At 36.6% G+C, this 17,602-nt stretch overlaps 1 protein-coding gene across 1 annotated transcript; it reads left to right on the plus strand.

Annotated features, from left to right (window-relative positions):
• The first annotated feature begins 4,738 nt into the window (after positions 1-4,738).
• On the plus strand, positions 4,739-8,658 carry LOC109163421. Its single transcript, XM_019312165.1, has 3 exons — positions 4,739-6,029; positions 6,062-6,991; positions 7,070-8,658. Exons 1-3 carry the CDS (start codon positions 4,739-4,741, stop codon positions 8,656-8,658), a joined length of 3,810 nt encoding a protein of 1,269 aa, XP_019167710.1.
• The last annotated feature ends 8,944 nt before the right edge of the window (positions 8,659-17,602 follow it).

A 17,602-nucleotide genomic window follows, 5' to 3' on the forward strand; every position in this document is an offset into this window, starting at 1 on the left:
AGTAAGTCATCCATAATGGATATTCTGCAAGTCAATCTTTTCTTTATTTGGTGGCGGACCCTATAGTCCTATACAATCAATTAAAGAAAAACTGCATTTTGAAATCTTGACTTAGCCACTGCGGCCTTATTTTGTGGACTTTGAGTCAAAATGGAATATCATGTAATTGTCCTAAATTTCAAATTTTTTTAAAGAGTTAATTATCGAAATGGTCCATTAAGTATAACAGTATTATCAATTTTGTCTTTAACTTTTTTTTTTTTTTGCCTAATTAAGTAACTCAATTTTAAAAATCTTAACCAATTTGATCATCCGTTTGTTTAGTCATCAGATGTTCGTTTACTCAGAATCAAATTGGTAATTTCGCTACAGTTAAGGGATCATTTTGATAATTAATTCTTCGGTTTAATAAGAGAGAAAATAGTGCATGTGACGACATATATTACAGTGCAGAGTCATTGTTGATACTATCAAGTAAACAAGTCATGGAACTAGAACAAGAGTTACTACTAATGAACCTTCTATAATTATAACAAATATTAATATTTTGTTCAATACTTTAACATTAGAATCTAAGACATACATAAAACATGTAGGGAAAACTACCACGGTCAAATATCAACAGACGCTTGCAAGATCAAGAGTTCATAGTATAACTAAGATCCTACTCATATACACAATAAGGCACATTCACAGCTTCCTACACCATAATCTCATTGCATGACGATGTCCTCTATGCTACCACCAGTAACTCATTTTCACATGACACACTACCAATAAAAAAAAAAGAAGAAGACAAGTACTGAAGATGAACGACAATGACAATATTACCCAAAAGAGAATAATTACGAATATTTAGAGAAATTCAAAGCAAAAGTAGTATTTAATTATACTATTGTTTTTAGACTAGCATTTTTACAAAGTTGTAAACATTTATTTTAATGACAATTATAATCAATATCTCTTATATTATCAATTGCATTTATATACTTTGAATTACCAATTTAAATAAACAAATTCTAACATTCAATTACCTATATATGAACATCTCCTATATAATCTTAGATTAATATACTTTGAAGTACTTATTTAAAAATAAACATTAGTTATTATCTCATTCACGCAATGTGTGTGAAAAAACTAGTATAATATATATATATATATATATATATATATATATATATATATATATATATATATATATATATCACAGACCCATACTAATAAGATTCAATAAAGTTAGGCCTATAACGGGAACTAAAAAAATATCCGTCCAATTATTTGATGAAATTAATGGTTCAGATTATTTCAATTTTAAATTTTTTTTTAAAAAAAAATTCCTACTTTATGCTTTATGGTCCCTTGAAAAGACGGGTCGGGTCAATATGAAAATGTAAAACTTATACGCACAAATATTATACTAATTATGAATAAAGTGTTTATTACTTACATAGGAAAATGTAACACTTTTACATTTTGATATAAAAATATTACACTTTTTTTCTCTAAAATATTATATCTACTATACTAATAAGAGCCCAAGAGAGTTAGGCCGACAATGAGTAGAAAAAATGGCGGTCAAATTTTTTAATCAAATGAATGGCTCAAATTGACCAAATTTTAATTTTTCCTTAAAATTTCCTAATTTATCCTTAATGAATATGATTATCTATTAACTTTTCCGTTAAATATTATCTTTTCTGTTAATTTCTGTTAGTTCACCGTTAACTTACTCATTGATTTCAATAAGAAATGTCTTAGGTTTGAACCTCATCCCAATTAAAGATGACATAATTAGTACCCTATTTTACTCTTATTAAATTAAATAATCATTTAGTAGCTACAACAAAAAATAATACATATGCATTTCTTTAATTTAGAATTATGTGTCTAAAATGTCTTTATTCAAAAAAAAAAAATCATTATCAATAAATTAAATAAGAGTTTTCTCCAATATAAAAATTCTTTACATTTAAATTCATCAATTGATTATATTCGCTACACAGTCCCTACAATGTCTTTATTAAAAAATATTATTCATTATCAATAAATAAATTAAGAGAAATAATTTTATTAGTTATATTGTCTTTATATTTCTCCAATGTAAAAATTCTTTACATTCAAATTCATCAATTGATTATATTCACTACATTGTCTAATATCTTTTTTGTGCACTATTTTTTAATTAAATATCAAAGTTATAATACAAAATAATGCTATATATTTATTTACTAAGTATTTTATTAATACCATGAAAAAATTAAAAAAATATATAATTAATAAAGCCAATCATATTAACTACTTGAGGGATTTGTTGACAAAGAGAGTATTCAAATCGTACAACAAATTGAAGTGACTACCTCGCAATGTCCTTGTTTGACAATTAGCAGTTAGCGATTACAGTTAGCGAATTATATTAGCGAATTTGACTAGCGAATTATATCAACAGTTGATAAAAAGATATTTGAAAAAATTAACTGTTTAGATTAACATGTAAAAAGACTTAAGTGTATACATATATTTAATAATAATTATTATTATTTTTAAAAAATAAAAAAATAAAAAATATATAATTAAGCCAATCATATTAACTACTTGGCAAATTGAAGTCGGAAACTATCTCGCAAGGTCCTTGTTAATAATAATAATTATTATTTTAAAAAAATAAAAATATATAATTAAGCCAATCATATTAACTACCCTATTACATTGTAGTATCTGTTCATATACTTTCTCAACCTACTGAAACACAAAAAACCAATAACACCTCCACTGAGGCTCAAACTCGTAACCTTCCAAATGGAAGTCCAACCCGGATACCATTAGACCACATAATCCTGGTGACAATCAGCAGTTATCTCTTCAATATTAGTATATATTTAATATTTTATGCCCTAATTTTTATTTTTTCCCCTTATGCCCCGTATTTGGTTTCAACCATACCTATACAAGTATTTTATTGACAATTATAATCAATCTTGACTATATTATCTTGCATTTGTAAACTTAGATTTGCCTATTTAAATACGCAAATTTAGCATTCAATTATCTATGCATGAACAATTCCAATATAATCTTGCCTTGATATATTTTAAAGTACTTATTTAAAAAAAAAAATATTGGGCATTATCTCAATCGCGCAATGCGCGTAAAAAACTAGTTTTCCCTTATAAGTAACAAATACAAACCAACATTACTTATTAGAGAAAATGTAATACTTTTAAAGAAAAAAGTAATAAATATTTTATTCTTAATTAGTATTAAATTTGAGTATATAAGTATGACATTTACGCATATAAGCGGACCGACCTTACTTCTCTCACGGGTAGTACTAGTAGTTGCCGTTGTTTTTGTCATTTGTATTGTAATTTATTTACGAAATAATTAAATATGAGTAAACAATATTAGAGTCAATCGTGTTGTCTAATTTTTCTCTCTCTAGGGGTCCTAGGGTTTTCTCTTGTTCTCTAGGGTTTCTAGGGTTTTCGGCTCAGATTTTGCTCCTTTTTCCGGCGATCGCCGGCGATACAACAGCTATGGACGAACAAGACAGTGAACCGGCAGCAGCAGTACGAACGACGGAGGTGGTGGAGAGACTCACGGCGAGTTGGGCGGACATGGCGTTGGAGGAGGATGGGGACGAGTTCGTCCCGGATGGCGACTGTGTTGGGGAGGTGACGGTCGATGGAGAGACGTCGTGGGCCATCGTAGGGCGGTTTCTCACGGCTAAGGTCGTCAAGCTCGAGTATATGCGGAACGTGATGGCGTCCGTGTGGCAGCCGGTAAGAGGGGTTCAGGTAACCGAAATACAACCGGGGCTATTCTTGTTTGTATTCTATCACGCCACGGATGTTGCGTATGTATTGGATGGGGGACCGTGGGCATTCGAGAACAACATGCTTGTTTGTCGCGAGGTTGAGGGGGGGATGAACCCGTGTGATGTTCCTCTGGATACGGTGGATATGTGGGTTCAACTGCATGGATTACCGATGGGCTATACGTCGCAGAGTGTTCTTGAACAGGCCGGTAAGTTCATTGGTACATTCGCAAAGCATGATGATAGATTTGTCGGGGCCCCCTGGTTAACCTTTTATCGAATACGGGTCTCGATTGCGGTGGGCAAACCGTTGAGGAGGGGTATGAAGCTGGTCAAAAGGGACAAGACTACGTGTTGGGTTTCTTTTAAGTATGAACGACTTCACAAGTTTTGTTTCTTTTGTGGACTCATGGGGCATGTCCACACTTTCTGCTTGAAGGCTCGGGAGAGTCGGGTCCCGGAGAATGAATTTTCGTATGGAATTGAATTGAGGGCAGGAGGCGGAAGGGGTGCCGCAAGGGGGGTGGGTGGGAACTGGCTTATTCCAGTGGGGGGGAGGCCGTTACCATTGCCGGGGGCTCGACCGGACAGTGAGGAGGGAGTTGGGGGGAAGAGGGCGGAAGGCCGTGGTGAGGAGGGAGTCTCGGGTGGTGTACGGTCGGGTGGTGGGGCTGTGGTGGCAACCGGGAAGCGCCGCAGGGAGGGGCAACAAGGGTGTGATGGGTCGGAGGATGGAGATGTGGCAATGAATGATGTTTCAAAAAACTTGTGTATGGTGGGAGCTGCTACTCAGCCCCGCCCGTCCTCATGAGTACGCTAAGTTGGAACTGTCGTGGCTTGGGCAATCCACGAACAGTTCGACAAGTGGTGGACATTGTGTCCCGAAAGAAGCCTAAGTTTGTCTTTTTAATGGAGACTATGATGGCACGGATACATGCAGAAAGGCTCCGTGTCACGATTGGATATGAGGGTTTGTTTTATGTGGATAATGCCGGGATGAGTGGTGGTATGGCGTTGTTTTGGAGGAAGAATAATTCGGCATCTTTGTTGGGTTATTCTAAGAATCATGTAGATGTGGAGGTAAGGGCTCAGAATGGTAAACAGTGGCGAATGACATGTTTCCATGGGCATTTGGATCACAGTAGGACGTGGGAGTCCTGGGGTTTGTTGGAAAGTTTGAAGGCTAAATCCTTGCTGCCCTGGGTGGTCATAGGGGATTTTAATAATCTTCTATTTCAGTATGAGAAAAGAGGAGGGAATCCGTACCCGAATCACCTCTTACGAGGCTTTGGGGAGACCTTAGATGGTTGTGGTTTGATACAGTTACCTATGTGGGGCCATCAGTTTACTTGGGAGAAGAGTAGAGGGACGGACAATTGGATTGAGGAGAGACTGGATAAGGTTTTAGCCACAGCTGATTGGTGTGGGCTAAACGACCATGTAGACGTGGAAAACATCATAGCTCGGCCTTCAGATCACTCGGCCCTCTTTCTTAGTATGGATGCGCCATGCATACGTGGGGGAAGAGTTGCGAGGAGATTTAGGTTTGAGATGGCATGGCTCCAGGATGAGGGGTGTAGGGGGGTGGTGGCAGCGGCCTGGCAGGGAGGGAGGGTTGAGGGGTTGCTGAATTGTCAGCAACGGTGTGGGGAGAGGTTGATGAGGTGGGGTGGAGAGAACTTCCATAAGTTTGGAGAGCGTATTGGGAGGTTGAAAAAGAGACAGGGAGCTATCCGGAATAGGAGGGACCCGGCCGCGTTGGCCGAGTTCCACCAGATCGATGTGCTCTTAGCCCGACTGGAGGCGCAGGAGGATGTGTTCTGGAGACAACGAGCAAAGCAGCACTGGCTACGTGGTGCAAATGCAAATACGAGGTTCTATCACAGGTATGCTTCTGCTCGTAAAAAAAAGAATACTGTGAATAGAATTTTGAATAATGATGGCATGTGGGTGGAGGGGAATGATATGTGCTCTGTTATCCTTGACTATTTTCGACAAATTTATACAACTGAGAGTACTGCTTTTGATGATGCTATGCTTGATAATTTTGCCCCGCGAGTAACGCATGCTCAGAATGAATATTTATTGCGTCCGTTTGGACCAGAAGATGTGAAAGAGGCAATAAGTTCCATGTATCCTGACAAGGTGCCTGGCCCGGATGGATTGAATCCAGGCTTTTACCAGCACTTCTGGGATGTAGTAGGGGGGATGTGTCTGAATTTATAATATCCTGTTTGAATACAGGCAATCTTCCTGAAGGCGTAAATGATACAAATATTGTTCTAATCCCCAAGAAGAATGTGCCGGAAAGGGTCGCTGATATGAGACCGATTGCTCTTAGTAATGTTATTTACAGGGTAATGGCTAAGATGATAACAAATAGGATGAAACCACTAATGGGGGGCCTGATCTCAGAGTCTCAAAGTGCGTTTATTCCCGGGCGCCTGATCATGGATAACATCCTTGTTGCAGCAGAGGTGGGGCATTATTTGAATAGGAAGCAATGTGGGCTAACAGGATGGAGTGCCTTAAAGCTTGATATGTCGAAGGCGTATGACAGGATGGAGTGGGCGTTTTTGCAGAGAATGCTGTGTGCTTTTGGGTTTGATCAGCGGTGGGTTACCCTTATTATGCATTGCGTCACAACTGTGAGATATACGATTATGGTTAATGGGGTGGCTGGTGGGCAGATAACACTTACGCGTGGGCTCAGGCAAGGGGATCCTCTATCTCCTTATTTGTTTATTATTTGTGCAGAAGGGCTTTCTATGCTTTTACAGAAAGCACAGATGGATGGAGCAATACATGGTTGTAGGGTGGCAAGAGGAGCACCCCTGGTGTCCCATCTATTTTTTGCAGATGATAGCCTACTGTTTTTCAAAGCTAATATTGAGGAGGCTGATGTAATTAGACAGTACTTACACCAATATGAGAGATTGTTTGGTCAGAAAGTGAACTATGACAAGTCCAGTATATGTTTTAGTAGGAATACTCATGAAGAAATAAAGGGGGAGGTGGCGGCGTGTTTAGGGGTGAACCAGGTGGCTAACTTTGGAAAATATTTGGGTCTCCCATCGTTTGTAGGCAGGAATAAGAGAGCTGTTTTTTCCTATGTGGAGGATAAGATCAGACAAAGAATTGGTTCGTGGAGTAAAAAGTTGCTTACTCAGGCTGGTAAGGAAGTGCTCTTGAAAAGTGTGGCTCAATCTATGCCAACTTTTTCTATGAGTGTTTTTTTGTTACCTGAGACAGTTTGCACATCGATTGAAAGGACCATGAACAGATATTGGTGGGGTTCTGGAACGGATAGGAAGATACATTGGAAAGCTTGGGATAAATTGTGTATCCCTAAGAAATATGGGGGACTGGGATTTAAGGATCTACGGGCTTTTAACTTGGCAATGTTGGAAAAGCAGGCATGGCGGTTCCTCACAGAGCCTACTACTTTGGCAGCAAGAATATATAAAGCCAGGTATTATCCGAATACATCTTTTGTTGATGCTACCATAGGGAATTGCCCAAGTTTTTGTTGGAGAAGTATAATGGCTGCACATGGAATGGTTTGTTCGGGAGTAAGGAGGCGAGTAGGAAATGGTGAAAAAACATTGATATGGGGGCATCCCTGGTTACCAGATAGTCCCAGTCCGTTGGTCCAAACAATAATGCATGAGGAGTTACGACATGCCCATGTTGCAGGTTTGATTGACCGGCAGACTAATACCTGGGATCCGCATATTCTGGCTGATTTATTTATCCCTGAGGATGTGGCACGCATTTCTATGATCCCTGTTAGCCCGGACTATGAGGACACATGGTATTGGAAGGGAGAGATGAATGGAATATATTCGGTTAAAAATGCCTATAGGCAGATTAAGGGGGATTATGAGCATAGCCCAGGTGATTTTGATAAATGGGTTACTCTATGGAAGCTGAGAGTGCCACCCAAATGGAAAACCTTCTTGTGGAGAGCAGTTTGTGATATCCTCCCTACTACAAACAATCTAATACTGAGAAGAGTTGAGATTGAGCCGATTTGCCCAATGTGCCAAGGGGCGCAAGAAAACGCCATGCATGCGTTACTCTTGTGTGATTATTCTAAATTAGTATGGTGTTTGTCGGGGTTGCCTGTTACCAATATACTTACTAATTCATTGTCGACATGGCTTATGGGAGTTTTTACTGTCTTAACAGAGGAACAGTGTGGCCTAGCTGTGGCTATACTGTACGCTATTTGGAGTGCCCGCAATGCTGCGGTATGGGAACGTGCTCTCCAAAGACCGAGTCGGACATGGCACCGAGCGGTGGCAGCCATGCAAGCATACCGACGATCGCGCCCCCTGGCGACTGCACCGGCACCTACTGCCTTGACCGAGCAAGCTGGCAGCAACGTCCCACGTTGCTACGTCGATGCTGGTTTCAGACCGGGTACTGGAGAGGCGTCATTCGGAGTAGTGCTCGTCTCGCACCATGGCTCATTTATTGCGGCAACAAATGGACGGCTGGCTGGGGCTTTTTTGGCTACTATGGCCGAAGCGCTCGCTTGCAAGGAGGCACTATCTTGGCTTAAGGGTCGGGATATCATGGAGGTGGACATCTTAACGGATTGCATAGACTTACGAAATATTCTACACTCAGGCCGCGCGGCTAAATACTCCTACCTTGGGATCATCGTGGACCAGTGCAGGACGGCTATATCGTTGTTTACGAAATGTTCTTTAAGTTACGTTTCTAGGAATTTAAATTTACATGCCCATACTTTAGCTTCTCTAGCTTTCGATCAGGATCAAACTATGTATTGGGACTCTGTTCCTCCTGACTCTATCATTCACTTTATTCATTAATATACCGCTTGAAAATTTTTCAAAAAAAAAAAAAAGTCAATCGTGTTGTAAAAATTATGTTGACTAAACCACTTTGGGAATATTTTTTGAACGTGGAGTCAAAATGGAATTCTCATGTAATTATCCTAATTACAAGGCTTATTTTATTAAATCCGATAAATTTGAAAACTTACAATCACACCCATACCTAAATCCCAAAATATAATAAATCTCAATCAAAGTTATATCATATCCCTCATTTATGTCCATGTTTTTAATGCTAATCATTTTGTACATTATGCTTTTAGAGTTGTACTATATAAATTTTTGGACAAAAATACCCCTATCGTTATAACTTCCGTTATCTTTTCCATTATTGTTACCATTCACACGCATCCACCATACATTATATTTTCTTATATTCTTTAATGATAATAATATTTGTAGACATTATATATTGGATTATTATAATAAATAAATTTGATTTCATATAGATTTTAATTAGTAGGGAATTATTTATTTATTTATTTGAGAACAATTAGTAGAGATTTGTTAGTTATCTTAAAAGATATAAATATTGAACATATGTTTTTGCGCATCGCGCATAGAAAACACTAGTAAGATAATAAAGGGATTGGAAATGCTTCACAGCATTTTCTTTGGAGAAAATTATACATTTGTACCTCAATATAATAATAATAATAATAATAATAATAATATAATAATAATAATAATAATAATAATAATAATAATAATAATAATAATAATAATAATAATAATAATAATAATGTAATGTTTATTTTCATTTTAATTTTTTTAAAATGTGGTGTCTAAATTATTTATTGGGTTGTCAAGTTACGGAGTTGCTTGAAGATGTTTGTCAATTGTCCTTGAGGGTTATTGGGGCCTTTTGGTAATTTTAAATTTCCTCTCTTAATTTATTTTCACCATTAAAAAAAAAAAGGTGTTTATCAGCAAATATTAACCGCAATTTATATCGTGCACTACGGCGCACATTGCTATGTGCGGTCAGGCACAAAACGCGCGCTTTTCATGCTGATATTATGCTGGCGTCACTCCGTCCATCCGAACAGACCAAATCTCATTATGTGTATTCAGTTAAAATTTTATGTGTATTGTGTTATGAGTTTACGTGTATTCAGTTAAGAGTTTATGTGTATTATGTTAACCAAACACATTATGTGTATTCAGTTAAAAGTTTATGTGTATTGTGTTATGAGTTTATATGTATTCAGTTAAAAATTTATGTGTATTATGTTAATCAAACCCCATTATGTGTATTCAGTTAAAAGTTTATGTGTATCATGTATTATGTTAGATTATGTGTATTCGGTTATGAGTTTATGTGTATTCTGTTATGAGTTTATGTGCATTCGAAACAGATGATTTTTTTTTTTTAACAACTTAACAAAACGACGTCGTTTTGAGAGGCACGGGACGCACAGTGCTATGTGCGCCCTGGTGCACGGTATAACGATTGAATATTAACTTATGAAACAGACTATTATGTTAGGCCCAAAAATCCTAATATTTCGTACGCTGGTTAAACAAAACAGCAATATAATGGGCCCAACGTACCACTGGACACAAATTATATCAAGGAACAGAATTCATGATGTGTTTTGTGGACCTTGGTCTAGATTTTGTATAAAAATTTTGATGTAGTAAATACATTGTGATATACAAATATGCCTAAGTACGATCTCAGGGCCTAATATACAGGCTCGGGTATTTGTGATAATGGGTTGGACGATCTCGAGTTAATACTAGGTTGAGTAGAAATCTCACAGTCCCCTCTCACGGGCATTAAATATGCTATTTATAGGTAATTAAAAAGGGACAAATAGGGAATGTACCAAGCAAGTATTCCACCGGAATGGAGAGTATGTTTCAAGGTATCTACACTCATGTGGATAATGTTGTCAATACTCAAGGAGGAAAATTCGAAGCATCATTTGATGAAAATCGGAGGAGTCAACAACACCTGATTGACACACATCAAGCACTTGAGAGACAAGTTGGTGGATTGAACACAAATGTCAAAGGGCAACTCAATGAGTTCTACATCCAACTATCTCAAATCCTCAAAAATTCTGGAAAAGCAAATGAAGCAATTGCCGTGAATCAAAGTCAAGGAATTCTCAATGTGGTTCATCAACATGAGAAGCAGATTAGTGATGTCCACACAGATCTCATCTCCATCAACACCAAAGTGGGCTGCCTTCGAGGTTCATATGAAAACATATCCGAATCTGTTTCATCTCTTTGTGAGTCAGTTTATACACTCATTGATTACGCCAAAAAGGGGGAAGAGAGATTCAGTCATTTGGAAGGCATGCTTGAAATGATGATGGCTGCCATGGCTACCCGAAATGTTGGTACAAGCAGTAGTAGAGGAGGAGGAAGCAGATCTGCTGGCAGAAACATTGCTAGAAGAGGAGGATTGGAATATTGGTTCGGTAGTGGTGAAGCTGGCAGTCCAAGAGGATCAAGCAGTGCAAATACCACTAACCGTTCATTTCGTGACATTGTTTGTGCAGGTGGAAATATTGAGCAAATCAATTGGTACAACAAAGCAGCTCTCTATTTGGAATCCACACCAAGAGATGGTAGGGTTGAAATGCCAAGATTGGCAAGCTTGAATGACCTACCATAGGGAATGAAGAAAAGTGGTCCAAGTGACCAAAATTTGTGGGTTTCGAATGAGAACTTCAGGAGGATCAAAAGCTATGCTAGAGCTTTGATGATCATGGTTCTTAAGGATTATATCAAGGTCAATGATGCCGAGCTTCAAGGAGGAAGGAGTCTAGAAGAGTGCATCATATGGTATGAAGAAGGAATACTGCCCGGGGACAACATTATTGAAGCATTCAACTATTATGTGATTGGGCAGGTATGCAACAATTATGTCATTAGTAACAATTTCATTGAAGTTCAAAATCATATAAATCATGTTCTTGAAGAAAGGAGAAACAGAATCATCAAGTGATTTGTATGATTGTTACATTTTTTTGGTGTATGGTCCACGAGAACTTGAACTCATGATCATGGAACAATTTGAAATGGTCCGAATTATCTGTTTATGATGCTATTAAGTTTTCCTTGTTATCTATTTTTATTTTATTTGTCTTGAAAGGTAACATTTTAGCTTAGATTGTATCAAATCGCATAAATTGGAAAAATTACAAAATTCGTTATCATTAAACTCCAAAAAATGCGAATAGAAATTTAGATGCAAAAAATACCTTTCCTAGAGTCAAAATCAAATGTTAAGCTCGTCTTGGCTATGTCAAAATTAATAAAATATTTTGAAAAATAATTGTTTTTAAAAGACAAACCAAATGACTGAGTATAGGTTTTGGCGTCATAAAAAGGGGGAAAATTGATAGGAATATTTTTGTAAGTTTTGATGAGCCAAATGTACTTTAGATCCCCTTGGTTTTTAGGTCTTTTAGTACAAGCATCATAAATCAGAATATCGAGTCAAAAGGAATCTACCATAGGAAGAACAAAATTAATTTGGGAAATTAATTTTGGTCCTACGAGTATTCATCCGAGAAAGAAGCATAAAGGAATGGCGTTGCAAGAATTGATCGGATGAGCTTAACGGCGAAATGGTAGAAGTCCTTACTCAAAATGATCACACCCGAGATCGATTATCCCCAAGGATTTATTTTTTACAAGTCAAGTTTTCGGACAAGCACAATGTTCTCAAAGAGCACAATGTTCTCAAAAGAGCACAATGTTCCTAAAGGAGCACGATGCGGACAAGCACAATGTTCCAAAGGAGCACAATGTGTACAAGCAAGATGTGCCCAAGGAGCACAATGTCTGAAAAGGAGCACAATGTTCTAAAAGAGCACAATGTGAACAAGCACGATGTGTTCAAAGGAGCACAATGTGACCAAATCAGAAAGAGCACAATGTTCAAGTCAAACAAGCAAGAAGTGCCCAAGTCAAAGGAGCACAATGTGGCAAAGAAGCAAGATGTTCAGGAAATGAATAAATTCGAAGGAATTTATTTTGGATCAGCCCACATGCCACAAGAGTCCAAAATTGCCTGAAGATATTTGATCAGAACGGAAAAATATTTATGAAGACATGAATATAAAAACTTGTCCTAGAAATAAATTATATCAGATGAATTTATTTCAAAGATTCATTGGATATTCAAATTGACAACAAAAATAATATTTTAAGAAACAACTTGAAAATCAAGTTGAGATAAAATATTATTTTGTCAGGCAAGTTGACAATCAAATCAAAATTGAAGATCTACTATTGTCAACAATATCAGGCTATGAAGATTCAAATTTCAAATATCAAATTATCCACTCCAACGGATATATTTGATTGCCTATAAAAATCCATGAAGACTTGAAGACAAGAAGAGATAGAGGTGCAATACACACGGATAAACAAAGTGCAAAATTCAAAAGTGCAACTGCTCAAATATTCTTAGAGACTTAGTCTGAATAGTCTCAAATCTAGTTGGAGAGAGGTACAATTACCTTTGTATTTGTAATTGTTAGAAGAGTATAGCTGTGTGCAAAATACTCTAGTGAGTGTAGCTGTGTGCAAAACACTCGTAGTTGCTAAGTGTAGCTGTGTGCAAGACACTTAGTTGGCGTTGAGTATAGCTGTGTGCTAAATACTCGGAGTTGAGTGTAGCTGTGTGCGAGACACTCGGAGTTGGGTGTAGCTGTGTGCAAGACATCCGGAAGAAGTGCTTGTGTAGCGCTTATTCACTATTGTAACTGTGTGGGGAAAATAGTGAATTACTCCTAGAAGTGAATGGAGTAAAGTGGACTAGGAAGATTACGCCACTTCCGAACCACTATAAATTGCCTCTCTCATTTACATACCGCACTTACATAATTTGCTCTATTTATCTATCTTATCTGACTAACCCGTTTACTATTCACAGTTAATCTTAATCATCCGGGTTTAGTGTGTTTTCACGTATGCATGTGACTCAAACTTCTCAAGCTTAAATATTGGAATATTCTAAGCAAGTTTGACGTGTTTGCATGCAACGTTCGTCACACGGTCGACGTGACACGATATTTATTTACAATCTTGAATATTATTGTTACATATTGAGTGAACCATCTCCTTTACTTGTTACTTAGAGTTGAAGTTACCAAAGAGTTATTTATTTTGAAAAAACTTGAAAGTCTATTCACCCCCCCCCCCCCCCCTCTAGACTTTCACCACCCTATCGGGACCAAACATCGCTAATATATTCCTTTTGTACACCATTGAAGTATTAACCCTGTAGGTTACAAATGGTGTTTTGTATAAAGGAAAACAAGAATGATAAGGTGGTGAGATATAAAGCGAGTCTGTAGCTTAAGGGTTAACGCAAAAACCCATAATCAAGTATACTCTCCCATGATGAATATTATTAAAAGTTCCGCTACATGATTGGCAGAATAATTCTAGATATGCAGCTTATTAAAGTCATGACCTAGAAACTATGGGTCATTAGACAATTAATGTTTATCTGAAAATCCTTGATGGATTTATAATTCTCAAAATGAAAGAAAGTAAATATCACAACATGTTTGTTGTTGAAATACAAATGCTTTACTTTACTTAAAATAGTGAAGCAATTGATTGAGTAATTCCTCTTAAAATAAGGAAATTATAGAAATGAATATGTACCATTAGGTACTTACTAAGGGGCTTATTGTAAAATAAAGGAGATGGAAAATCAAGTATTATATCGACCTGTAGATCGAGCATTTCCTTAAGAGAAATTTCACATACTATTTAGTATATGTCCAAATAATCTCCCGAAGTAGATAAGGATCATTTTAACCTAAAGGATGATTCAGGACCAGAAGTCCGATATTTTAAAGCGTTATTCTGAATACCTTTTCTTTGAGAACGAAAATTCCCAAATTCACATTTTCTTTTTGTAATTTGTAAAGAGTGATTTGGTGATTCTCCTAGATAGAAAGGGAAATGATGTTAAATAATATCCATTAATATCCTTAAGGTACCTCTTTCGAGAAGTCATTTGAATATTGGCATTATGTTAAACGCCATGACTTGGATTGATATATTATAAATCAATTTAAGCTTTAAGCATCTTAAAGCCTAAGGGATAATACTTGTTCTTATAGATGTATTTTGTATATTATCATCTCGTTATTACTTTCTCGCTTTGTCATAGCGACTTTTAAGTTACGAGATGATCAAGGTACAAATATTCATATTGATGCTTTTGACATGAAGTCATCATACTTGGGACAAATAAAAACGTATAAAGTTTTTCATGGTATAAAATACCTTGATTCACATGAACTCTAGAAGAGTGATAAAATATTTGTCCAGAAGATTTGCTCCAATGACAAGTTAGCAAATGTATACCTACAAATATCTATGAGATTGATATGCAAGGGTAAAGAAAATTATTTATGGGGAGCGACAAAATATAAATAATTTTTGGTTCAGATGATCATGAGAAAATATGATAAATTCTAACGACAATCCTGAAGATCGTACCATATCCTTTTATAAATTCTAATGACAATCCTGAAGATTGTACCATATCCCTTCTCTACACCCTTTTGAAACGATGATTTTACTTTAAACAATGTAGAATTTGAAGATTGTTATCTTCAGGGGGAGACGAGAAGTACATTCACTCGAGTCAATCATGTAGATTGGGTCTTAAAAGACTAATAGTTGCACTTTTTGCAGCGTATATATTCACTCGAGTCAATCCTGTAGATTGGTTAATCCTGTAGATTGGGTCTTAAAAAGACTAATAGTTATACTTTCTGCATCATATACATACCCATGTACTCTTTTTCTCACTAGGTTTTTCCCAATGGGTTTTTCTAGTGTGGTTTTTTTAATGAGGTATGACTATAATATATTAATGGGGGGTTGTATATAAATAACTAAATAGACAAACCCCAAAATCCTGAAGATTATGCCTTGAAGGCTTATGATTGTACTCTTTTTCCCTTAACTAAAATTTTCCCACGAGGTTTTCTTAAGTTAAGGTTTTTAACGAGGCAATCAGTACAATATATGAGTTTACGAATATCATGTACTCTTTCTTCAACTAGGTTTTTCCCACGTGGTTTTCCTAGTGAAGTTTTTTAACGAGGCATGAATGTATTCAAATATACTATCCATATACCTTGTACTCTTTTCTCGACTAGTTTTTTCCCACAGGGTTTTTCTAGCGAGTTTTTAATGAGGCAGGGTGATGGCAAGGTAATGTCCAAGGGGAGTGTTATAAATATATATTATGTGGACATTATGAACATTCAATACAAAACGGATGTAACGGTCCAGGCATTATTATCATCATTATTGTTTGGTGTTACATATTGTATTTATATATATGTTGTATCATTGTATTTGGAAGTTGGTTGGAATGAGAAATATACATTACTTGTGCCCTTACTTTCCTGCTCTTTGTCTCTTGGTCTCAATGCACCGGTTAAGAGCTAAAGGCCATCGGGCACAAACAGCATTACAACAATGAGCATATTTTGAAACATTACATAGGATAGCGTTTTGAAATAAATTATTATTTTAATCTTCCATGTTTTACTTATAGTTTATTTGAAGTGCATCCCCTAACTCGCAAACTATGCCCTGGAAACGTGTTCACCATGAATGGTGAACACGGGTCTAAACGGCGCCGTTTTTAAGTAAAAAAAAAAAACAAAAATCGCGGATGTGGTGTTAACGGCGTGTGTTTGGTCAGATTATGAATTTTCTGTTATGAGATTATGAATGTACTGTAAATTCATAATCTCATAACTGAAAATTCATAATCGCATAAAAGAAAAACATTTATTAAATTATGAATTTTCTGTTATGAGATTATGAATTTACTGTAAATTCATAATCTCATAACAGAAAATTTATAATCTCATAACAGAAAATTCATAATCTCAAAACAGAAAATTCATAATCTCATAACAGAAAATTCATAATCTCATAACAGAAAATTCATAATTTCATAACAGAAAATTCATAAGAGCAGTCATGGTTTCGGACGGGAATGTGTAGGCACGGGTCCAAAGTGAATGTGCAGGCATGGATTCATAATTTATGAATGTCCGAAATCATTGCTCACCTCAAATTAAAGTGAAACCGCGAAATGTGAAAATAAAGAAGAAAAGTCGCGCGATTAAAAAAAAAAAAAAAAAAAAGAAATAATAGTGCACTAACACCGTTGGGACCGTGTTCACCATGGATGGTGAACACGGTTCCATGGCATAACGATTGCTCCTAACTCCCTAAGGCATAGTGGGCAAAGGAAATTATGCACCCAGCATGGGGAGTGCACTGCCCACTATAGAGCTATAAACCAGATCTCCTTGCAAAATCCTCAATTCTTCTCTCTTCTCATTCTCTCTCCACCACATATGCAATCATACTTGCAAAAAGGACTTAAAATCCGCTATTATGGATGTTCTAATATTCCGATAAGAACCCCTACTAAGAATTGCAAATCTGTACATAAATACACACAATATTCTACATGAAAACACACCATATATTATTCTGGTACGTGAAAGTGTGAAATTTGGTTGCTTTCCAAATTCGGCTACTGTTTTCTCGTTTGAGTGGTTTGACAATATGAATATTATTGATGTAACATGAGATAGGTATGATAATCGTGTTGTCGGTGTCGACCAAACAAAAAAATAAAACAACAAACCTAACTCCGTTTCAAATATAAGTCTTCTAAACTTCCCGGAACTGGAACAACTATCCAATTCCCATTCTTCTCCGGCGAAACTAAACCGAAACGGCGGCCATATAGTATGGGAAGGGTTCATCTCACACTTGTTTCTTTAGCGTCTCTCTGTTTTCTCTGCAATCTTGGAACGAGCACAGACATTCTCAGACGGGCGACGTTGTTACTCCAAACACTACGTTAGTTTCCTCCAACGGGAACTTCGCG

The sequence above is a fragment of the Ipomoea nil genome, unplaced genomic scaffold (genome assembly GCF_001879475.1).
Source record: "Ipomoea nil cultivar Tokyo-kokei standard unplaced genomic scaffold, Asagao_1.1 scaffold3025, whole genome shotgun sequence".
Lineage (NCBI taxonomy): Eukaryota > Viridiplantae > Streptophyta > Magnoliopsida > Solanales > Convolvulaceae > Ipomoea > Ipomoea nil.